This window comes from Amphibalanus amphitrite, unplaced genomic scaffold (genome assembly GCF_019059575.1).
Source record: "Amphibalanus amphitrite isolate SeventyFive unplaced genomic scaffold, NRLGWU_Aamphi_draft 001319F_arrow, whole genome shotgun sequence".
Lineage (NCBI taxonomy): Eukaryota > Metazoa > Arthropoda > Thecostraca > Balanomorpha > Balanidae > Amphibalanus > Amphibalanus amphitrite.
The window spans coordinates 157,658-174,770 of record NW_024882812.1 but is presented as its reverse complement, the minus strand read 5'-3'; the positions used below and the strand labels follow the sequence as shown (position 1 = coordinate 174,770).

Below are 17,113 nucleotides of genomic sequence, written 5' to 3'. Positions count from 1 at the left end.
ATTTGCTGTAAAAGAGATTAGGTGCAGATTTGGTCAAATTAGGTGCACTCGCTGGATAGCCCGTCGTGAAAACGGCCAATATCGGTCCATCCGCATCCTGGCCTTCGGCTTTTTGAGATGAGTACGAATGAGCCCAGGCCCGGCGAGGGCTAGCGTATGGCCTTTGAAAGCCCATTAGTAAGGGCTCCAAAGTCCAAAATCAATTTGAATATTAGACAGCTATATCATAGACATTCCGCTCATATCGATTTTGTCGCAGGTAAGAAACTAAGGTGGGGCGAGACACCTGCAATCGATTTGCGAGCCATTCGTCACCTGGCCTATGAGTCAAAGGAGTGGCGAGGAGCTCTTTATGTAGGAATGACTCACCTTTATGGACCACTGCTTTTAGCATGGGGTGGTGCTCGTTGTCCAGGTAAACCCTAACTAAGTGGTTCCATGGCCGATCCTTATCGTAAGAAGGAGCTGCTGTTCTTTAATCATTTCAGATGGATGGTCTAAAGTCCGAATGGAATAAGCATTTGTAGTAAGAGAGCGTGCCCAAAGATTTAGCTGAAATCGAAACATTGCTGAATGCGCCACGTTATTTTCACTGGTGCTTCATGGCGAGCGGTGAAGCCATTTACTAGCGGGATCGTATGCAGCTTCCAAAGATGTGCCATGCGGTGCAGCATGCACTCAGGCGTTCGTCACTACTGCCATCTAGTGATAGGTATATAAGTTAGTGTTTAACATGCATTGCAGTTCCAATAACTGGTCAGTTTTGACAAAGCATGAACCGTCGGCTGCGTGCAAATCGAGTGTGTTTTGTGTGAAACTAATTAAGGTCTAGGTACATAGTGCAACCGTGGAGTGGGTCATACATAAGGCTATATCATGCGTACGTATATACCTGGTCTTTTCCACAGTTCCCAGTCCTGTACCATTGTCGGGTAGCGTCCTGTTTCACTTTGCCTCAGTTTGGTCTTTCTGTCGGTCACTGGTTATCCGATGTGCAGGCACTTTTACCATCACCTCCAGTCACCTCCAGTGCACTCTGTGAGCGGCACAGCGCCCCCGCCGGGCGGGGAGGCGGTCTACAGCGCCCTCTGCCACCGCTCGCGCCGCCCCTCTCCGCCCTCTGCTACCGCTCGAAGCGCCCTTCCCTCTCTCCACCGCCGCCCGCACTGTGCACAGGGTACAGGGTGGTCCTAACAGGCGTGTCCGCTGTCCAGCCCGCGCGGCCGGTGCCGCAGCCTGGTCCGGCGCCGGCGGAGAACTGCCCAGACCACGTGCCGGTCAGAAGAGACCCAGGGCGCAGGCCCGGTGTACCACGATCGATCGTCATCCCTCCCGGCTGCGAGAAACGCACGGCACGCTGCAACACGGCCTAAATGGCTGCAACACGGCTCAAAACCGCTGCAGCACGGCCTAAACAGCTGCAGCACGGCCTAAACGGCTGCAACACGGCCTAAACGGCTTCACCACAGGCCAGGCGGCTGCGGAGGGCTACGGGGATGGACGGTGACAAGGGATCGTGTCATCGATCGAATTAATAAAATAATAACGTAATTGATCTTGTATGCTCTCGACAATTTTGCGAAGAGTTTGAATTAATTTGCGGCAGCATTTCATGCTCGTCCATTTCATACCTATCTGTTAGGCACATCAGCAGCAAGCAATAAGATGGGAAGAGAAAAAGCATTTTTTTTTTGTAAATCGGATACAAAATGTGACTAACTCCGCAACCAACTATGTCAAAGTTTATGTGACCGGCTAAAGTTCGTTACAATAACGAAAAGTCCATATCACAGTGTAAATGGCAATTCATGCATGCCTTTAAAAACATTTATATAGTTATTATAGCTAATTCCAATAACAGGCCTTCAAGACAGATGCCCTTTATTCTTCCCCATAGTGTTCCCTATGACCGACGTGGCTTGTATTATTATGACTAAAATCGTAATAGCGTTTCTTTGTATTTAACAAAAACGTTGGCAGAAATTCCTGAATATTCGCCTTTGGACATTTATTTATAAATACGATGTGATGCGAAACATTACAGATTCGCGGCACACACGATGGCTAAACGAACATATTCCGCGTCACACTTTAGCGGTGACACGATATCAAACCTAAAGCTTGAGGAAGTAAATGCAGAAAAGACCTTTCATAAATCGTTACTCTAGAATCGTCATAAAATCGTTAGTTGTAAATAGTTAGCCGTTAAATCGCAACTACGGTAAAATTGATACATAAATTGCCCAATGCTTCGCTTCAGTAGGTATGCAAACATTCAAAAATGAAAATCAAAATGGCTATTTTGGCGGGGCCAAAATGGCTATGTTTGTATACCAGACGTTGAGGAAGCTAATTAAGTGAAATGTCGGGCAATTAGTGTATCTATTTTAATCTACTAACGTATATCGATTTACAATTAACGATTTTATGACGATACGATTCCCGAGTAACGATTCACGACAGGACATTGCTTCCTTTACTTCTCAACCTGTCTAACTGCATTAACCTAAAGCTTACTGACGACATTTGGTACAACATCACAAGCTCTGCATTTGTGGAGGCTGTTACGAGCTCACCTGAACAGATGGCAGTATGAGCCAGCTACTCATCCTCATTATAATCAACACAATACATACATTGCTATGATTGTTTCGTCAGAGCCTGCGTCTGCTCCTGTCAAATTCCAAAGGCTACTTAGCCACAGGCCGCCTCATGCGTTGGCCGCGTCGGTCTCCTATTAATTGCCCTGTAAGGACAGCCTGGACCCAAATCAGTCAACCTCTGTCGTCAGTTCTGCCAACATCTTTCGTCAGTTTGGACGGTGAGGCTTGGGCACTATGCCAGTCGATGCTCCGTATACAGCTGTTCAGTCAATTCCCGCACGTTCGTGCAATATCCGCACGTTTAGTCAATGCCTGAGCGATCGTTCATTCCCGCACGTTCGTTCGACTTCCGCACATTCGGTGTAGTCCCGCAGGTTCGCTCAATTTCCGCACGTTCAGTCACTTTCCGTACGTTCTGTCAGTTTCTGCTCCTAGCTCAGCCAGTACCCTCCTCCTGCTATGGGTCAGGCCCCGCAGCCAAAAGTAGCCCGGCAGCGGCGTCGGTTGATGAACACCAGGTCGTAGACGACGGCCACCTTGCCGTCCACGCCTTCCACGTCCCAGGCGCGGCCGGTGGCGCTGTCTGCAGCCGAGTAGACCAGCCTCAGGCCGAGCGCCTGCAGCTTCCACAGCAGGCTGTGGTGGCGGCGCAGGCTATCCAGACTCAGGTAGACTCGCATCCCCAGCTGGCGGACGTCGGACAGCGCCTCGATGTCCCGCTCCAGCCATCCCCACTCGTCGCCCTGCACGTCCACGCGCAGAAAGTCGATCACTCGGCCGGCGTGACCCACCTTCTCCTTCAACTCAGAGAGTGTGAGGGCCTGGGCGCCGGTCTCGGTCCGACCGCGGCCGGCCAGTCCCAGCCGGTGGAACTGCACCCCGGCCGCGTGCTCGGGCCGCGGCGTGCTGGTCGGCAGCGCCGGGTCGAACACGTGCACCTCGCACTGGTAGTGCGCCGCGTCCCTGGCGAAGCTCCACTCGCCGGCCGAGCTGGCCGAGTACACCAGACACTGACCCGACTCGGGCGCGTACGCGTCGTCCCGGCAGAGCAGCGTGTGTCCCGAGAGAGCGCCGGAGGAGGAGCAGCTGCCGCCGAGCAGCTGCAGCCGCCGGCAGTAAGCCGTCGGCGTCTCCAGGTAGGCGTACAGCTGGCGCGACACCTCGAGTGTGGCGACGGGCGTCGGCCAGCTGAGAAGAACCACCGGCTCCTGGGGAGGCCAGCCGCCCGACGCCAGCTGACTGAGGCTCCAGCTCCTGCGGACACAGCACGGGGAGGTCAGAGAAAGGTCACGGGTCAGAGACAGGTCAGAGGTCAGAGACAGGTCAGAGGTCAGAGACAGGTCAGAGGTCAGAGACACCAGCTGACCCCAGCTCCTGCGGATACGGCATGGTCAGACGTGAGGGGCACGTATGGACACGGTGATAGTCAGGGACACGGTCAGACGCTAGTTACACGGTCAGATGTCAGTTACACGGTCAGATGTCAGTTACATGGTCAAACGTCAGGAACACGGTGATAACGTCAGAGACACGGTGATACGTTAGGGACACGGTGATACGTCAGGGACAGAGACAGATGCCAGCTACACATACAGACGTTAGTTACACGGCCAGACGTCAGGGTCACTGTGATACGTCAGGGGCACGGTGTTACGTCAGGGACCCACAAGCAAATACTATATCAATTCATATGAATAAGCCACTGTGCCCTGGACAAAGCGTCATTATTAGCTCTGGCCTCTGCGTCATACAGCCGGCTTTGGCAGCAGCGGGCGAGTGGCGAGAACGAGAAGCATCGGTGCTCGCCGACCAAAGTTCTCGCGAGTGAGCCGCGATAGTGTGGGCGCGGACGTGGTCTCGGTATCGCTGCGGCCGGTTATCGCTGAGAGTCTTTGGTGACGTCACACTCGCAGTGACGTCACGTGACGTCAGTGGCGCTTGGTAGGGTCGTTATAAAATTGATAATTATTCGGGAGAGGCCATTTGGATTTACAAAAAAATGCCCGAACATTTTTCCATGCACAAGTTCTTGAGATATAACTTTATAAAAGAAGCTAGGAGGGGTCTCAAAAGCAGTTCGGTTTACGTTAGGTAGCCCTCATGGAATTATCGTGATTGGTGCCCTCCCTCATAGTGTAACTGTAGTTACGGTACCGTGCGCACATTAGGCACCCTACACTGCCGGTATTTATCATAATCAGCCCCTCCTACCCTCCCCTTCCCCGGGGCTGCGTGGTTGAATAGCCCAGCGGGACGTGGGTTAAGTTATCAAAATTATCCCGGCACAAGCGCCAAGGAAATATTAACAATGGACGATAGATAAGACAAGCTCCTGTCGACGTCAGACAACGGCTGTAGTTTCGATCGGCCGGTCCCGTCGAATGACCTGTTCATGGAATAAAAGCGTTAGCGACATAATAACTTATAGCCGCCGTAGCGTTCAGTGGCTCCCTGTATGGCTACCTGGTGCCCCACACGCAAGCATAGGGGAGAGTGGGGAAAGATGCCCAGGGTTTGACTATGTCATATATTATTCAAAAATGACGATCGGAAAGCCAAAACTTGGAGTTTCAACGGAAGCCGACATCATTTTTCTCCAAAAATATCACACTTTCGTGCCTGAAATATGATAACATTTTTTGCTATTAAGCATTTTCCTGAAGAAGTGAAAGGGGGCATCTTACCCCACAGGGTGGGAAAGACGCCCCCTGACGTTGGGTAAGAGGCCCCCTGCACTATAAGTGACATAAATAGGCACGTGAATTGCCTGAACGAATCAGTATTCCCTTCGAGCCTGCAATAGACACTAAACGTCATCGTAAGGGCCCTCAAAAGTAGTCGTAAGGGGCTTCAGAGGTCATCGTTAGGGCCATCATAGTCCAGCGTGGCCAAACAAGCCTCCGTGGTGGCGTTCGGAGACCACTGTGGGGCCCTTATAGGTCTTCACGATGCTTGAGGGGCCTCGAGCCCATCGTGGGGACCTCAGATGCCAGCGCGGCCCGTGGAGCCAACGTGGGAGCCCTCAAAGGATGTCGTGAGGGGCCCTGGAACCAATAATGGGGCCCACAGAGGCCGTCTTGATGGCTCTCAGAATCAGATGCCGCCCAAAAAGTCGCTGTGTGGGCCGAGAGACCGGCATGGGGAGCACCCGACCGTACCGGACTCTCATTAGTCTCAGATCGGCTTTTGTCTCTCATCACAAGTATGTAATAAATGATTTGACGGGCTGCTTGAAGGACAGCCTACGAATTTAGGGGGGCGTCTTTCCCCATCAGGACAGGGGGCATCTTACCCCAAGGTACCGAAGTAACATTAAATCAGCACAATTTGTTAGCCATAAAACTACACCCTGAAACAAACTGTTTGGAACACAGTACACGCATGTTAATGTATCACGACTATAGCAAGGGACGCAAAAATTATCTACCTTCTTTGATATTTACAATGTTTTGACGCCAAAATATTTTTTGAAAGCAGCAAATAAAAAACATGCAATCACCAGCCAGTCGTTGCCCAACTGAGCTTCGCAAATTTTTGTGCAGTTAACAAGGCAGGCTTCCGCTTTACGCCAAGAACATTAATTTCCAGGTTCGATTCATTGTTTCCCCGCTAGAGGGGGTGGGGCGTCTTTCCCATCCTGGGCATCTTACCCCACTCTCCCCTACATGAACAACGCTGCCGTGTGTACTGCAGTATGACAGCAAAGGCGGCAAGCGGCACAAACACTACAGAGGTATTTATGTGGAGATAGTTGATGGACGGTGTGCTTCCATGAATCAGCGGGTCGAGACAGTCGAATTTATTAAACCGACAAGTCCCAACCATCGCAGCCCGGGGGAGGGGGGTTGTTTTCGTCCTCCCCCCGTCTAACTCCGCAAATAAAGAAGCTATGGAAACAGGTATTAGGTAACTATTAGGTAAACGAAAAACGGAGCGAAGATATAAAAACAAAGCGAAGAAAAGTAGGTACCAAACGAATGGTCTCAGCGAGACAATCCTGAGGCATTTGAAATTGTTGTCATCAGGTCGTTTTCAAGGTTAGAGGTTAACCCGCGCCCCGCTGGGGGGGGGGGCAGAATCTGCCCCCCTCCCGTTTTTCGCCAATAACTTCCAAACGCGTTACGCCAGCGACGTCAAACTTTCAGTACCTTATCATACATCAATTTGACACGTTCCCTGAAAATTTGAGCGAAATCCGTCGGAAAATTTTTGAGAAATTGACGTTTTAGTGACGTCATGTTCGCCATTTTCGCCTCAAAAACGGCAAAATTTCAAACGCCGCTAACATCTTCATTTTTAAAGGAATCAAGACGTAACAAAAAAGGTTATACGTGATTCTACTTTGTCTATCAAATGGCTATCTCGGTTTTTTGAAAATTTTGGATTTTGGCCAAAATTTTTCCAAAAACTGACTTTTTTGGGAAAATATTTATAAAATCCAAAATTTTGAGTTTATCGAAAAAAACGGAATATATGTCAAAGAACTGGTCTATGTGCACCTACATACCAATTTTTAGAAGAATCGGTTCAAAAATGTGGGAGTTATTCAAAATTTTATGACGTCACGACACACAAAAATTTTGAAAAATGATTTTTTGGAAGTTCTAGACCTCGTACGGAAACAAAAATAGCACCATTCGATTCGCCGTGAAAAACTGCATCGGATAGACACCTTTTTAGGCCTAAACAACCAACTTCAAAATTTGACCTCACTTGACCTGACCTTGACCTGACCTCGACCTGAAATTCATCCAGAGGTGGTCCATATCACTTATTGAGTGTGCCTATTGAATTCCATGAGTAAAATGACCCATAAAACATGTGTCGCACATGCCCTTCTCTATATTTTTTTTTTGGTGACCTGACCTGACCTTACCTGACCTTGACCTTGACCTTTGAATGACATTGTGTGCAACGAATATTGTCTTGGTAGTCTAAGAACACGTTTTGGGCAATCAGTCTCAGTCCATTCTTCGGCAACTACGGTGCAAGGCCGATACTGTAGAAACTTGCATTTTGTACCCTTGACCTGACCTTGACCTGACCTCTGACCTACTTAAGCAAAAAAATTTGGGCTCTTAAGATCCGCCTTGTTGAGAGCTTTCGATTGCCGTTTTCCCCGTCTTTCTACGACCATCGGTTCGGAAGTTAGACAGGGGGGGGGCAGAATCTGCCCCCCCCCCAGCAGGGCGCGTATGGCTGAATAGCCCAGCGGGGCGCGGGTTAAAGGAAAAGGGCCACCTTTAACCCGCGCCCTGCTGGGGGGGGTGTTTGAACACCCCCCCTTGTGGTTTTTCGCGAATATCTCAAAAACGGCGGCGCGGAGCGCCGCCGTTTTTGGTACACCTTACCATACATCAATTCTACACATGTTGTGAAAATTTCAGACCAAGGTCATTCAAGGTCAGGTCACCAGGTCACTTGAAGTGACCTCACCTCATAAAAACTTTCAATGTCTGTCATAGCTACACCGAGTGACCGATCGCTTTGAAACTTTCAGCGATTGCTAAGAGCAATAGCATGTACAAAATGTATATCTCAGAATTTTGATATCGATGACCTAAGGTCAGGTCAATTTTGCGACCTCCCCATTATAAGTCAATGGGAGAAAATTGAAATGCGCCTCTTTTGGATGAAACACATTATAAACACTCCCAAACACCAAATTACAAGTGGTTTAGACACACTGAACTTGAAAATGGTGTCCGTGACCCTTGTTTATGCCCTGAGGTCATCTTAGGTCACGAATGGTATGTAACAGTTTTTCGCAAATAACTTTTGATAGAGGCATGCTAGAGCGATGAAAACGCCTTAGATGTGTTCAGCTCGACGATACGGATCGACTGATATGCAACATGACCCTTTCCGGTCAGGTCATGACCTTGACCTGAGGTCAAATTTTCAAGTTGACCTTTCAAGGTCAAGTCATAGTTCATTCGATGCGTCTTGACGAGAGGAACACGATGCCTGTAAAAGTAAGCTCGTACAAGGCTTGGGTCAAAAGTTATTGCAGAAAAACTGTTTTCGAAAAAATCGGCTATTTTTGCAGTTTTTGCCCCCTGCAGGCAAAACCGTTGACGTTAGGTCAAATCTGAGAGAATTACTCAGAAAGGGCGTTAATAGGGCTATCGAATGCGCTTTTCCGCGGCGCTGTAGCTCTATTGGTTCTCGAGTTATGCGTTGGCTTCTTGGAAATTTTCGACATTCGACCTGGAAATCGGCGAAATTTTGCCTTCAATGACCTCTGGTGACCTGACCTTTGACCGGACCAAAAAATTGACCGAAGTGATTTCGTCATTATTTTTTACGCTCTTTCGAACGCCGCCTTCCGCGTATCGCTACGTGGCCCAGGAGCCGAGTTACAAGGGGGGGTGTTCAAACACCCCCCCCCCAGCAGGGCGTGGAAATCCAGGACCCCCAGCAGGGCGCGGGTTAACATGGGGATTGAAACTGAGATAGCCATCTTGTAGCCCGTGTCCGAAAACCTATCTGTCTACCTCCTTACGGCCGATTTCGGCCTCCATTCGTAGTTATCGGCAATTTTAGAAGAAAATACGCCAGGAATGCGTCCTTATCCCAGGAATGCGTTCTTATCCGACAATACAGCCACCCACGGCGAGGCTTTGGTTTTTTACCAATCAGCTCCAACCAGCTCAGCTTTAACCAATCAGCTTATCTGACACAATCCGACGAGTCTGTCTTCTGAACGCTGATTGGCTTGAGTGTGACGTCATCGCTATGCCATCATACAGTAGGTGCCGTAGAGAGTATCAACATAGTACCAATATGTTAAATAGTTTTAAATACTTTTTAGCGAATTGTGCACTTCTGGCACCAGTTTTAAAAAGAAAATGAAAAATAATAATGTCAAAATGAAAAAAACGATATCTTCATATTTCACGAAGGTGGCCCTTTTCCTTTAAGTTCTACGAAAAAAAGTATGGTGCTCTAAAGCCATGTGTTCAAGAGGATGGCAGGATGCATAAAATTGGGCAAAATTGGTTGAAAACGTAAACTAAAATCCTGAGCAGTCGATGATATGCTCAAAGTTTAATCATCGCCCGTATTGGTGTTTTGCCAGCCGCGAATGTATAGGGAAAGGGGTCCGTTGGACCCCCTTTCGGCCTTTCGGCCTTTCGGCCCCTGATGGAGCTAGAGCTTCGCAGAAAAAAACGAGCGTGTTGCCCGTGACAAGAGGAAGCCGATGATACCCCAATTTAACCCTCGCCGGACCTATTGGTTTTCTACATACACGCCGGCCGAGGGGGGGGGGGGTACGACCCCCCTCGCCGTTTCGCCCCTGGTGGAGCTAGCGCGTCGCGGAAAAAACGAGCGTGTGCGCCGTTACGAGACGCAGAGATTGGTACCCGATTTTAAGGTCCTAGGTCAACCGGTGACCTCTGAGGTCAGGTCGTGCCCTGAGGTACGGTTCAGTTTTTGGTGAATAACTTCGCAAAAAAAAAAAACGATCACAGAGCCGCGATTTTGGCAGCATCGTGTTCGCCTTGTTCAGGCGCGTCAAATGATATACTTTTTGTTTGGGTGAAGTCACCTTAGGGTGTTGACCTCAGGTCACAGTCAGGTCAGCGCCCCCAGGTCACGAAGTTGGTCGAAAGGGGTCATGTCGCATATCTTTCGATTTGGCAGGTCTTTCTGAGTCCATTGGCGGCTTTCCCGACTCGCTAGCTCAATTTGATCGGGAGTTATTGACGAAATACTAATATGACCTTGATGACGTCATAAATGACGTCACGCAAGGTCAACATTGTAAAAGTTACGCATCTAACCTTGCAAAGAGTGCATCAAATCACGATTCTGTGTGCTTGAGATAGTTGGAGATCGTTCCCGGCGCCAGAATAGCAGTTTTCATATTTCCCCATTGACTTATAATGGTGAGGTCACGAAAATGACCTGACCTCATATGACCTTTAGGAAAAATCCGAGATATACATTATACAAGTTGTGAGACTCGTAATGGATACTAGATCCTGTAATGAATACTAGATAAGTTTCATTTCACTGTGAAAGCTCCTCTGGCAGTAAGGGCGTTGCGAAGTTGCGACATCAGAAGGCCGTGCAGAGGTTCACTTATGACGTCATAGGTCAGTGACCTGACCTGACCCGAAAATGCGGTTGGTGTCGAAAGATCCGGCTTGAATCAAAGGTCATGTATGTCAAGTTTCAGCTCTCTATCGCCAGCGTGTTCGGAGCTATCGCGAAAAAAAACCTATGGGGGGGGGGGCGGCACCCGCCCCCCCCCCCTCGGCCGGCGAGGGTTATAACGTCCTAGATCATTGGTTGACCTTCCAGGTCAGGTCAATGACAAAAAGTCGGAAAAATCGGAACTTATCACTTATCAGAACTCCGTAATGTGACCCTATGCCATCAAAGGTCAATGACCTGACCTAACCTCAGGTCACCTTGACACCCACCCTTATGCATGGGACCAACATGAGTTTATTGTATGAGTTTATTGTCATCATATCACATGTTTGAACGCTTGAAACCACAAAGACTGCAAACGCGCGGATAATGCGAGCCGAAATACGCCGAATCGCGATTTCGGCCATACTTGGTCTCAAAAAATAGGTCACAGGTCAAAGGTCATTCAGGTCAGGGTCATGGAATTTTCAGGGTAGGTGTAAAATTGCTTAACGTTCATGAAAGTGTCGTCGCGATCGACCGCTTTTTACGCGAGCTATTGGCGAAGAACCGTAGGGCCGGGGGGTTACATCAATCGGCAATAGGCTGGGGTTATAAAAAGTCACTTTTCACTTTTTACTAACCAAGGTAGTCCAGTCCAGATATGCGATATCATAGATATTAGATACCATGAATCTATGGCAACAAAGACAACATGATTCATGTTATCTATGGCAATATGCATGCTTTTTGGACGCCAGTAAGCAGGGGTACGGAGCCGGAGCCGGAGCCGCCGGAGCCGGCACATTTTTGCCCGGAGCCGGAGCCGGAGACGGAGCCGCCATGACATTTCACCCGGAGCCAGAGCCGGAGCCGGAGCCGATTTTATTTCTCCGAAGCCGGAGCTGGAGCCGAAGCTGTCTGAAATTTCCACGGCTCCGCAGTCCGCATCCCTGCCAGTAAGGCTTTCGGTGCCTCCCGAAACACTATAGTCTGAAGGTTGAGCGTGTTCTCAGTTCTGACTCCTCAGTCAATAATGACGTGCGCCAGGGTGGCGTTTTTCACCCTAATATACTTTTCAATTTGTATATGGATGCTCTGCATAGTTGGTGGTCTTGTGGAAACCATGCCAGGGATGTTTGGACGTTTCCCCTAATCACTTGCTCAAACACGGACCCGTCAGCCCATTGAAAGGTCACTGTTTGTCCAGTGTCCACGGCACCTGTGAAAGGGTCAGAGAACGGAAGAAAGTCGCTATTGTGGCCTGTGACATGTCGCGCTGGTCGGGGAGGGCGGAGGGGGGAGGGGCAGCGCCGTTTTCGCCGTGACGGCCGGCCCGTTGCGCTACGCACCAGCCGGCAAGGCGCTGCGCCTGGCCCGCTCGGCTGAGGATCCAATAATTAGGAAGGGAACGACATGTTCGCGTAAGCACGAACAGTTGGAGCATTTGGGGTGTGGGAGTTACAGAAACCAAGTATACCCGTAGGCACGGTAATACAGTGAAGAGGCAGAGCCGATTTTGCTCTTATTTTGCTTTTCTATGGACCCCCCCCCACGCACTGGGGGATCCAGGGTATACGGCCGGGAGTCATGATAAATGTAGGTAACCATTTCATGCAGGATTTGAATTAGGTACGCCGGCGTTTCTAACAGACTGCTAGCTCCAATTTTCAATATTTGTAGTGGTTAACCTATAGGCTATAGGCACCTACTGTAAGGAAAAATGGTCGTAATTGCGCAGCTTAGCTCAGCAAATCACATATGACCATAAAACACAAAGGATATGTTTTCCAAAAAAATAAAGAACAAAAAATAACGGAGTTCTGTCAACGCATCAGCGTATTGCGCATCAGCGTATTGTATCGCTCCCCCCCCCCCCCCCCCCCCCAGACCATCACCATTCCTCATTTACTCACCGCGTGCACTGAGTGCGTCTGCAGACGGAGGACATTAAATCGCGCTATCCCGCGCCCTGGTGGGGGGGGGGGCTATTTTTTGTCCCCCTCAAGACTTTTCGATATATCTCCAGAACCGCTGCGCCGATCGTCACCAAACTCTCAGTACCCTCCCGGGCATCAATTTTACACATTATGACCAAAATTATCCAAAAATTTCCAAAGGCTATGAAAGGTTAGCTGCAAATGACGTTAGAGTGACGTCATGTTCTGCCGTTTTCGACTCAAAATGGTTTCGTGGGAAGAGCTGTCAGGCCTATAGCTTTGAAGATAGGTAAGAAAAATATCTAAAACGTTAAAGGTGGAGAAATACAGGGCTACAAAACTGCTATCTCTGAATTTTGATTTTTTAGAATTTTGACCCCCAAAATTAATAAATGAATATAATTGCCAAAAATCCAAAGAAGTTTTTCGAATTTTGAAAAACGGAATATATGTAATAAAGCAGGTCTTACCAACTTCTATTCACATACCAAATTTCCGATCGATACCTCCTTTTTTGGTCAAGTTATATCGAAAAAAAACTTCAAAATTGATGACGTCAAATTTTCAAAGTCAATTTTTAGCAATTCTAGACTATCCTAGCGCAAAACAAAGACCACCATTAGAGAGCTCAGGAACACGAAGAGGCTATTTACATTGGTGTACGATGTCAAATACGAACTAAAAAATTGATTTGAAAAAATTATAATTGTATTTTTTGCAATAGAGCGTATAACTTAGGGCAATAAAGCTAAAACTTGCTAGAGCAAGTTATAAGCACGTGTTCTATCACATATATTCCGTTTTTTCGAAAAGTCAAAAAGGTTTTGAAAAAAGATAAAAGTATAAATTTTGAATTCTATTAAATCTAATTTTCAAAATTTTCAAAATTTTGAAAATCAGAGATAGCATTTTGATAGCGCAGTCATTTCTGAGTCCTCTCATGCAAAGAAATTGGATTTGGATTTATTTACAACCACCTAGATTTATGGTAGCTACGAAACTTATATTTTGACTCAAGGTGTCAAATTGATGCAGCCGAAGGTACTGAAAGTTTGGCGTCGATACGTCAAGCGGTTTGGAAGTTATTGCAGAAAAACGGGAGGGGGTATGAATAGCCCCCCCCCCGTGGGGCGCGGGTTAATTATTCAGCGTGCTCATGAACAGATCGATTTTGGCTAGCATCAGAGCTTCGATGTCAAACAACACGCTAGTGACGAACAAATACGTCATACATCTTACGACAGACAATTTGTGGAGAAATACATAAGTTAACTAACCCCATCTGGGATGCTACGTCTATCATGTGCCACCATGAATAGCCGGTTAGCACCGGCTTGAATTTTTGGCGATTAAATCGTGCATTGGACCCATATTGTAGTGACCTTCCCGAAGCTGCTGCGCGTCGACCGCTGAAGGTACCCTCTTGACCGTACCCGGTAAACGGGTCCGCGTATCGACTCAAAACCCGCTCTGCGCCACGCCAAAGCGGAGTGGGCGACCGCCCTAATGACCATGGAGTGTGCATGGTGCAATGTCCATCGATGGATCGACTTTGGTGCTGGAGTAGGGTGCTGGCCTTACTGGCGAGCTCGTCGGTCTTTTCTTTAGGAGGCGACAGCCCCAGTGCACTGACGCCCACTGCAGGTGGAGGGGCCAGACACAGCGCGATAAGGCACACGCCACTCTATTTGTCGGCAGCTGACGGCGGCCTCGGCCTCCTCGCCTCCGGGACGGAATAAAACCCGGATATTTTACATTACGAATCCATGACCTTTTGATGACCTTGGCTTGACCTCATGTCAATGATGTTCGGAATAGTGTCATAAAATTCTGCGAATTAGGTGGAGTGCATCAACCGCCTGCACCGACGAGGGTCAATTTTTATAAGTTGTCACGAAATTTCTACAGGACGAGACGGCCATCTCCACAAATAGAAATACCTACTTACCAACATCAGGCCTACCTGCATTGAGTTCAGAGCAAGGTATTCTTGGGCTCTGAGTATCAAGTGTATCACTGTCTCCCCTCGGGCAGCACCGGACATAACGAACAAAAACCCACTTGGTAGGTACGGGGGACCCAACGTAAAAACCCACGTGGCATGCCTGCCGACTGGGCGGCACGGCCCACATGGCTTGGTGAGTAGACGCAGCCGATACGCCGCAGCCCGCAGACACTCACTTCAAACCAAGATAAGGGCACCATAATTTCGAAACACCCTCATCGAGACGGCGCAGACACGGTCACACGGTGCGTGAACTAAACCCACCATTTGTGGAGCCAACAGCTACTATATACACAACACTCCTAACAAATGCAGCGGAGCACCCGCACCAGCTGTCGCGCCTTTCAATTATATCCAATCTAATCCAATGAGCGGAACTCTGCCTGCAGCGGGCGCTCGCTGCCGGGCGCTGTGTCTGTGGCAACTGTCGCGGGCGTGTCGCCCATCCCCGCTCCCCGAGCTCCAGCGCCATCCCTCCCAGAGCTCCAGCGCCCTCCCTCCCAGAGCTCCGGCGCCCCCTCCCTCCCGAGCTCCAGCGCCCTCCCTCCCAGAGCTCCGGCGCCCCCTCCCTCCTAGAGCTCCGGTTCCCTCCCTCCCAGAGCTCCAGTGTCCCTCCCTTCCAGAGCTCCGGCGCCCCCTCCCTCCCAGAGCTCCAGCGCCCTCCCTCCCAGAGTTCCAGTGCCCCTCCCTCCCAGAGCTGCCGGGCCCTCCCTCCCAGAGCTGCGGGGCTCTCCCTCCCAGAGGGCACCGAGGGCGCCCTCCCAGTCCTTACCGATAGTGGGTGACCGCCGTGATGGCCACCAGAGCAGTCAACACCACTACTGCCACCACCGTGCCCTTGCGCGTCATCGTGCCGACAACGCCGGCCTCAGGTCACCGGTTGCCGTCCTGACCTCAGGTCACCGGTCGCCGTGCTGAACTCAGGCCAAAGGTCGCTGTCCTGACCTCGGGTCACCGGTAACCGTCCTGATCTCAGATCACCGGTCGCTGTCCTGACCTCGGGTCACTGGTCGCCGTGCTGAGCTCAGGTCACCGGTAGCCGTCCTGTCTCCTCCACATCCGCCGCTCTGACGAGCAGTGAGCCGCGTCCTCTCCAGTCCTCGCGGTGTCCTCTGCGGCCTCTGGCGTCCGCTCCAGTCTCGGAGGCGCCCCGCCTCGTCCTGCGCTGTCAGGTTCGGGCTCCAGCCAGCGCCGCGCCGGCGGCTGTTGGGCCGGTGATGGCGGACGGGTGTCGACTGGTGCCGGCCGACCCTCGGCGGCCCATCTACATCGGGTCGACACCGCAGAGCACACAGAGGCGGCGATAACGCGCCGAGGCACGTCACCGGCCGACGAGTCAGCGCGCACCGAACGCCGGCCGTTATCGCGCCAGGTGACGGTCAAAAACACATGGCCGGCCGGCGGCCGACGCACGGGGACCCGCTCACGAGCGACTCGACTCGCCGGCGGCAGCACACGCCGACGACGACGCACGGGCGGCACTCCGCCGCTATCGACACACGACTGTTCGGCTCACGGCCGGCGGCGACCGACGCGACGCGACATCGCCGCTCACTACACACTACACAGCAGTCACGGACTGGGCGTTACGTGACGAGGAAGGTATCGGTGGCAGACGTTGAGGTAGGCTCACTGACGATGACTGACGGCTTATTGATGCGACGGACGTTGAGAGGCCCACTGATGGCACTGAAAGACGGCTAGCGAAACACCAGCTCACTGATGTCGGGTGAGTGTGGACGTCCGACGCCTCTCTCGACACCGACAGAACTGAATACCGCGCACTGGGCGGATGTCTGTCCACGTGAGCTGGGGGGACGGCGGGGGGGGGGGGGTGTTGAGCAGATGGACACAACCGGTTCGAGTCGCACCGCGCACCGGCGCACTCGCTGATACAGTCACCGCATTCTACCGGTTTATTAGCGTGGTGGTACTGCAATCTGATGCACGGCCGTCGCGGAGAGCAGGGTTATCTGTTATCGGAGAGCAAAAACACCGACCCGCCCGCCACGAGCACTCGGACCAGACAGACCATTGTCCGACTGTCACGGACCAGATCGCGACTGTCCACTGTCCACTGTCCACTGTCCAGTGTCCGCTGTCCACTGTCCGCTGTCCGCTGTCCGCTGTCCAGTGTCCCTCCGTCACAGGCACCCTCACCAGACAGTCCAACACGGACCCTCTCACCAGACTGTCCGCCACAGACTATCACACTCTCACCAGACTGTCCGACACGGACCCTCTCACAGCTCACAGTCTCACACTCTGTCCGACATCTCTCACGACTGCCTCTCTGGCCAGTCCAGCGCCCCTCCGTTACGGGCACCGTCTTATCACACTGTGCGCCCAGTGCCCACCAAGACAGAACTGGCACACAAAACCCTCGATCCCGTTCGCCCTCCCGGCCCAGCTGAACTCGTTGG

The 17,113-nt window shown here is 50.8% G+C and overlaps 1 protein-coding gene across 1 annotated transcript; it reads right to left on the bottom strand.

Annotated features, from left to right (window-relative positions):
* Positions 1 to 1,945: 1,945 nt before the first annotated feature.
* LOC122372127 (methyltransferase-like protein 24) lies at positions 1,946 to 17,108 on the bottom strand. Its single transcript, XM_043349008.1, has 2 exons — positions 15,463 to 17,108; positions 1,946 to 3,857 (listed from the first exon to the last, which is right to left on the bottom strand). The coding sequence occupies exons 1-2, from the start codon at positions 15,537 to 15,539 to the stop codon at positions 3,068 to 3,070; spliced, it is 867 nt and encodes a 288-aa protein (XP_043204943.1). The 5' UTR covers positions 15,540 to 17,108; the 3' UTR covers positions 1,946 to 3,067.
* Positions 17,109 to 17,113: the final 5 nt, after the last annotated feature.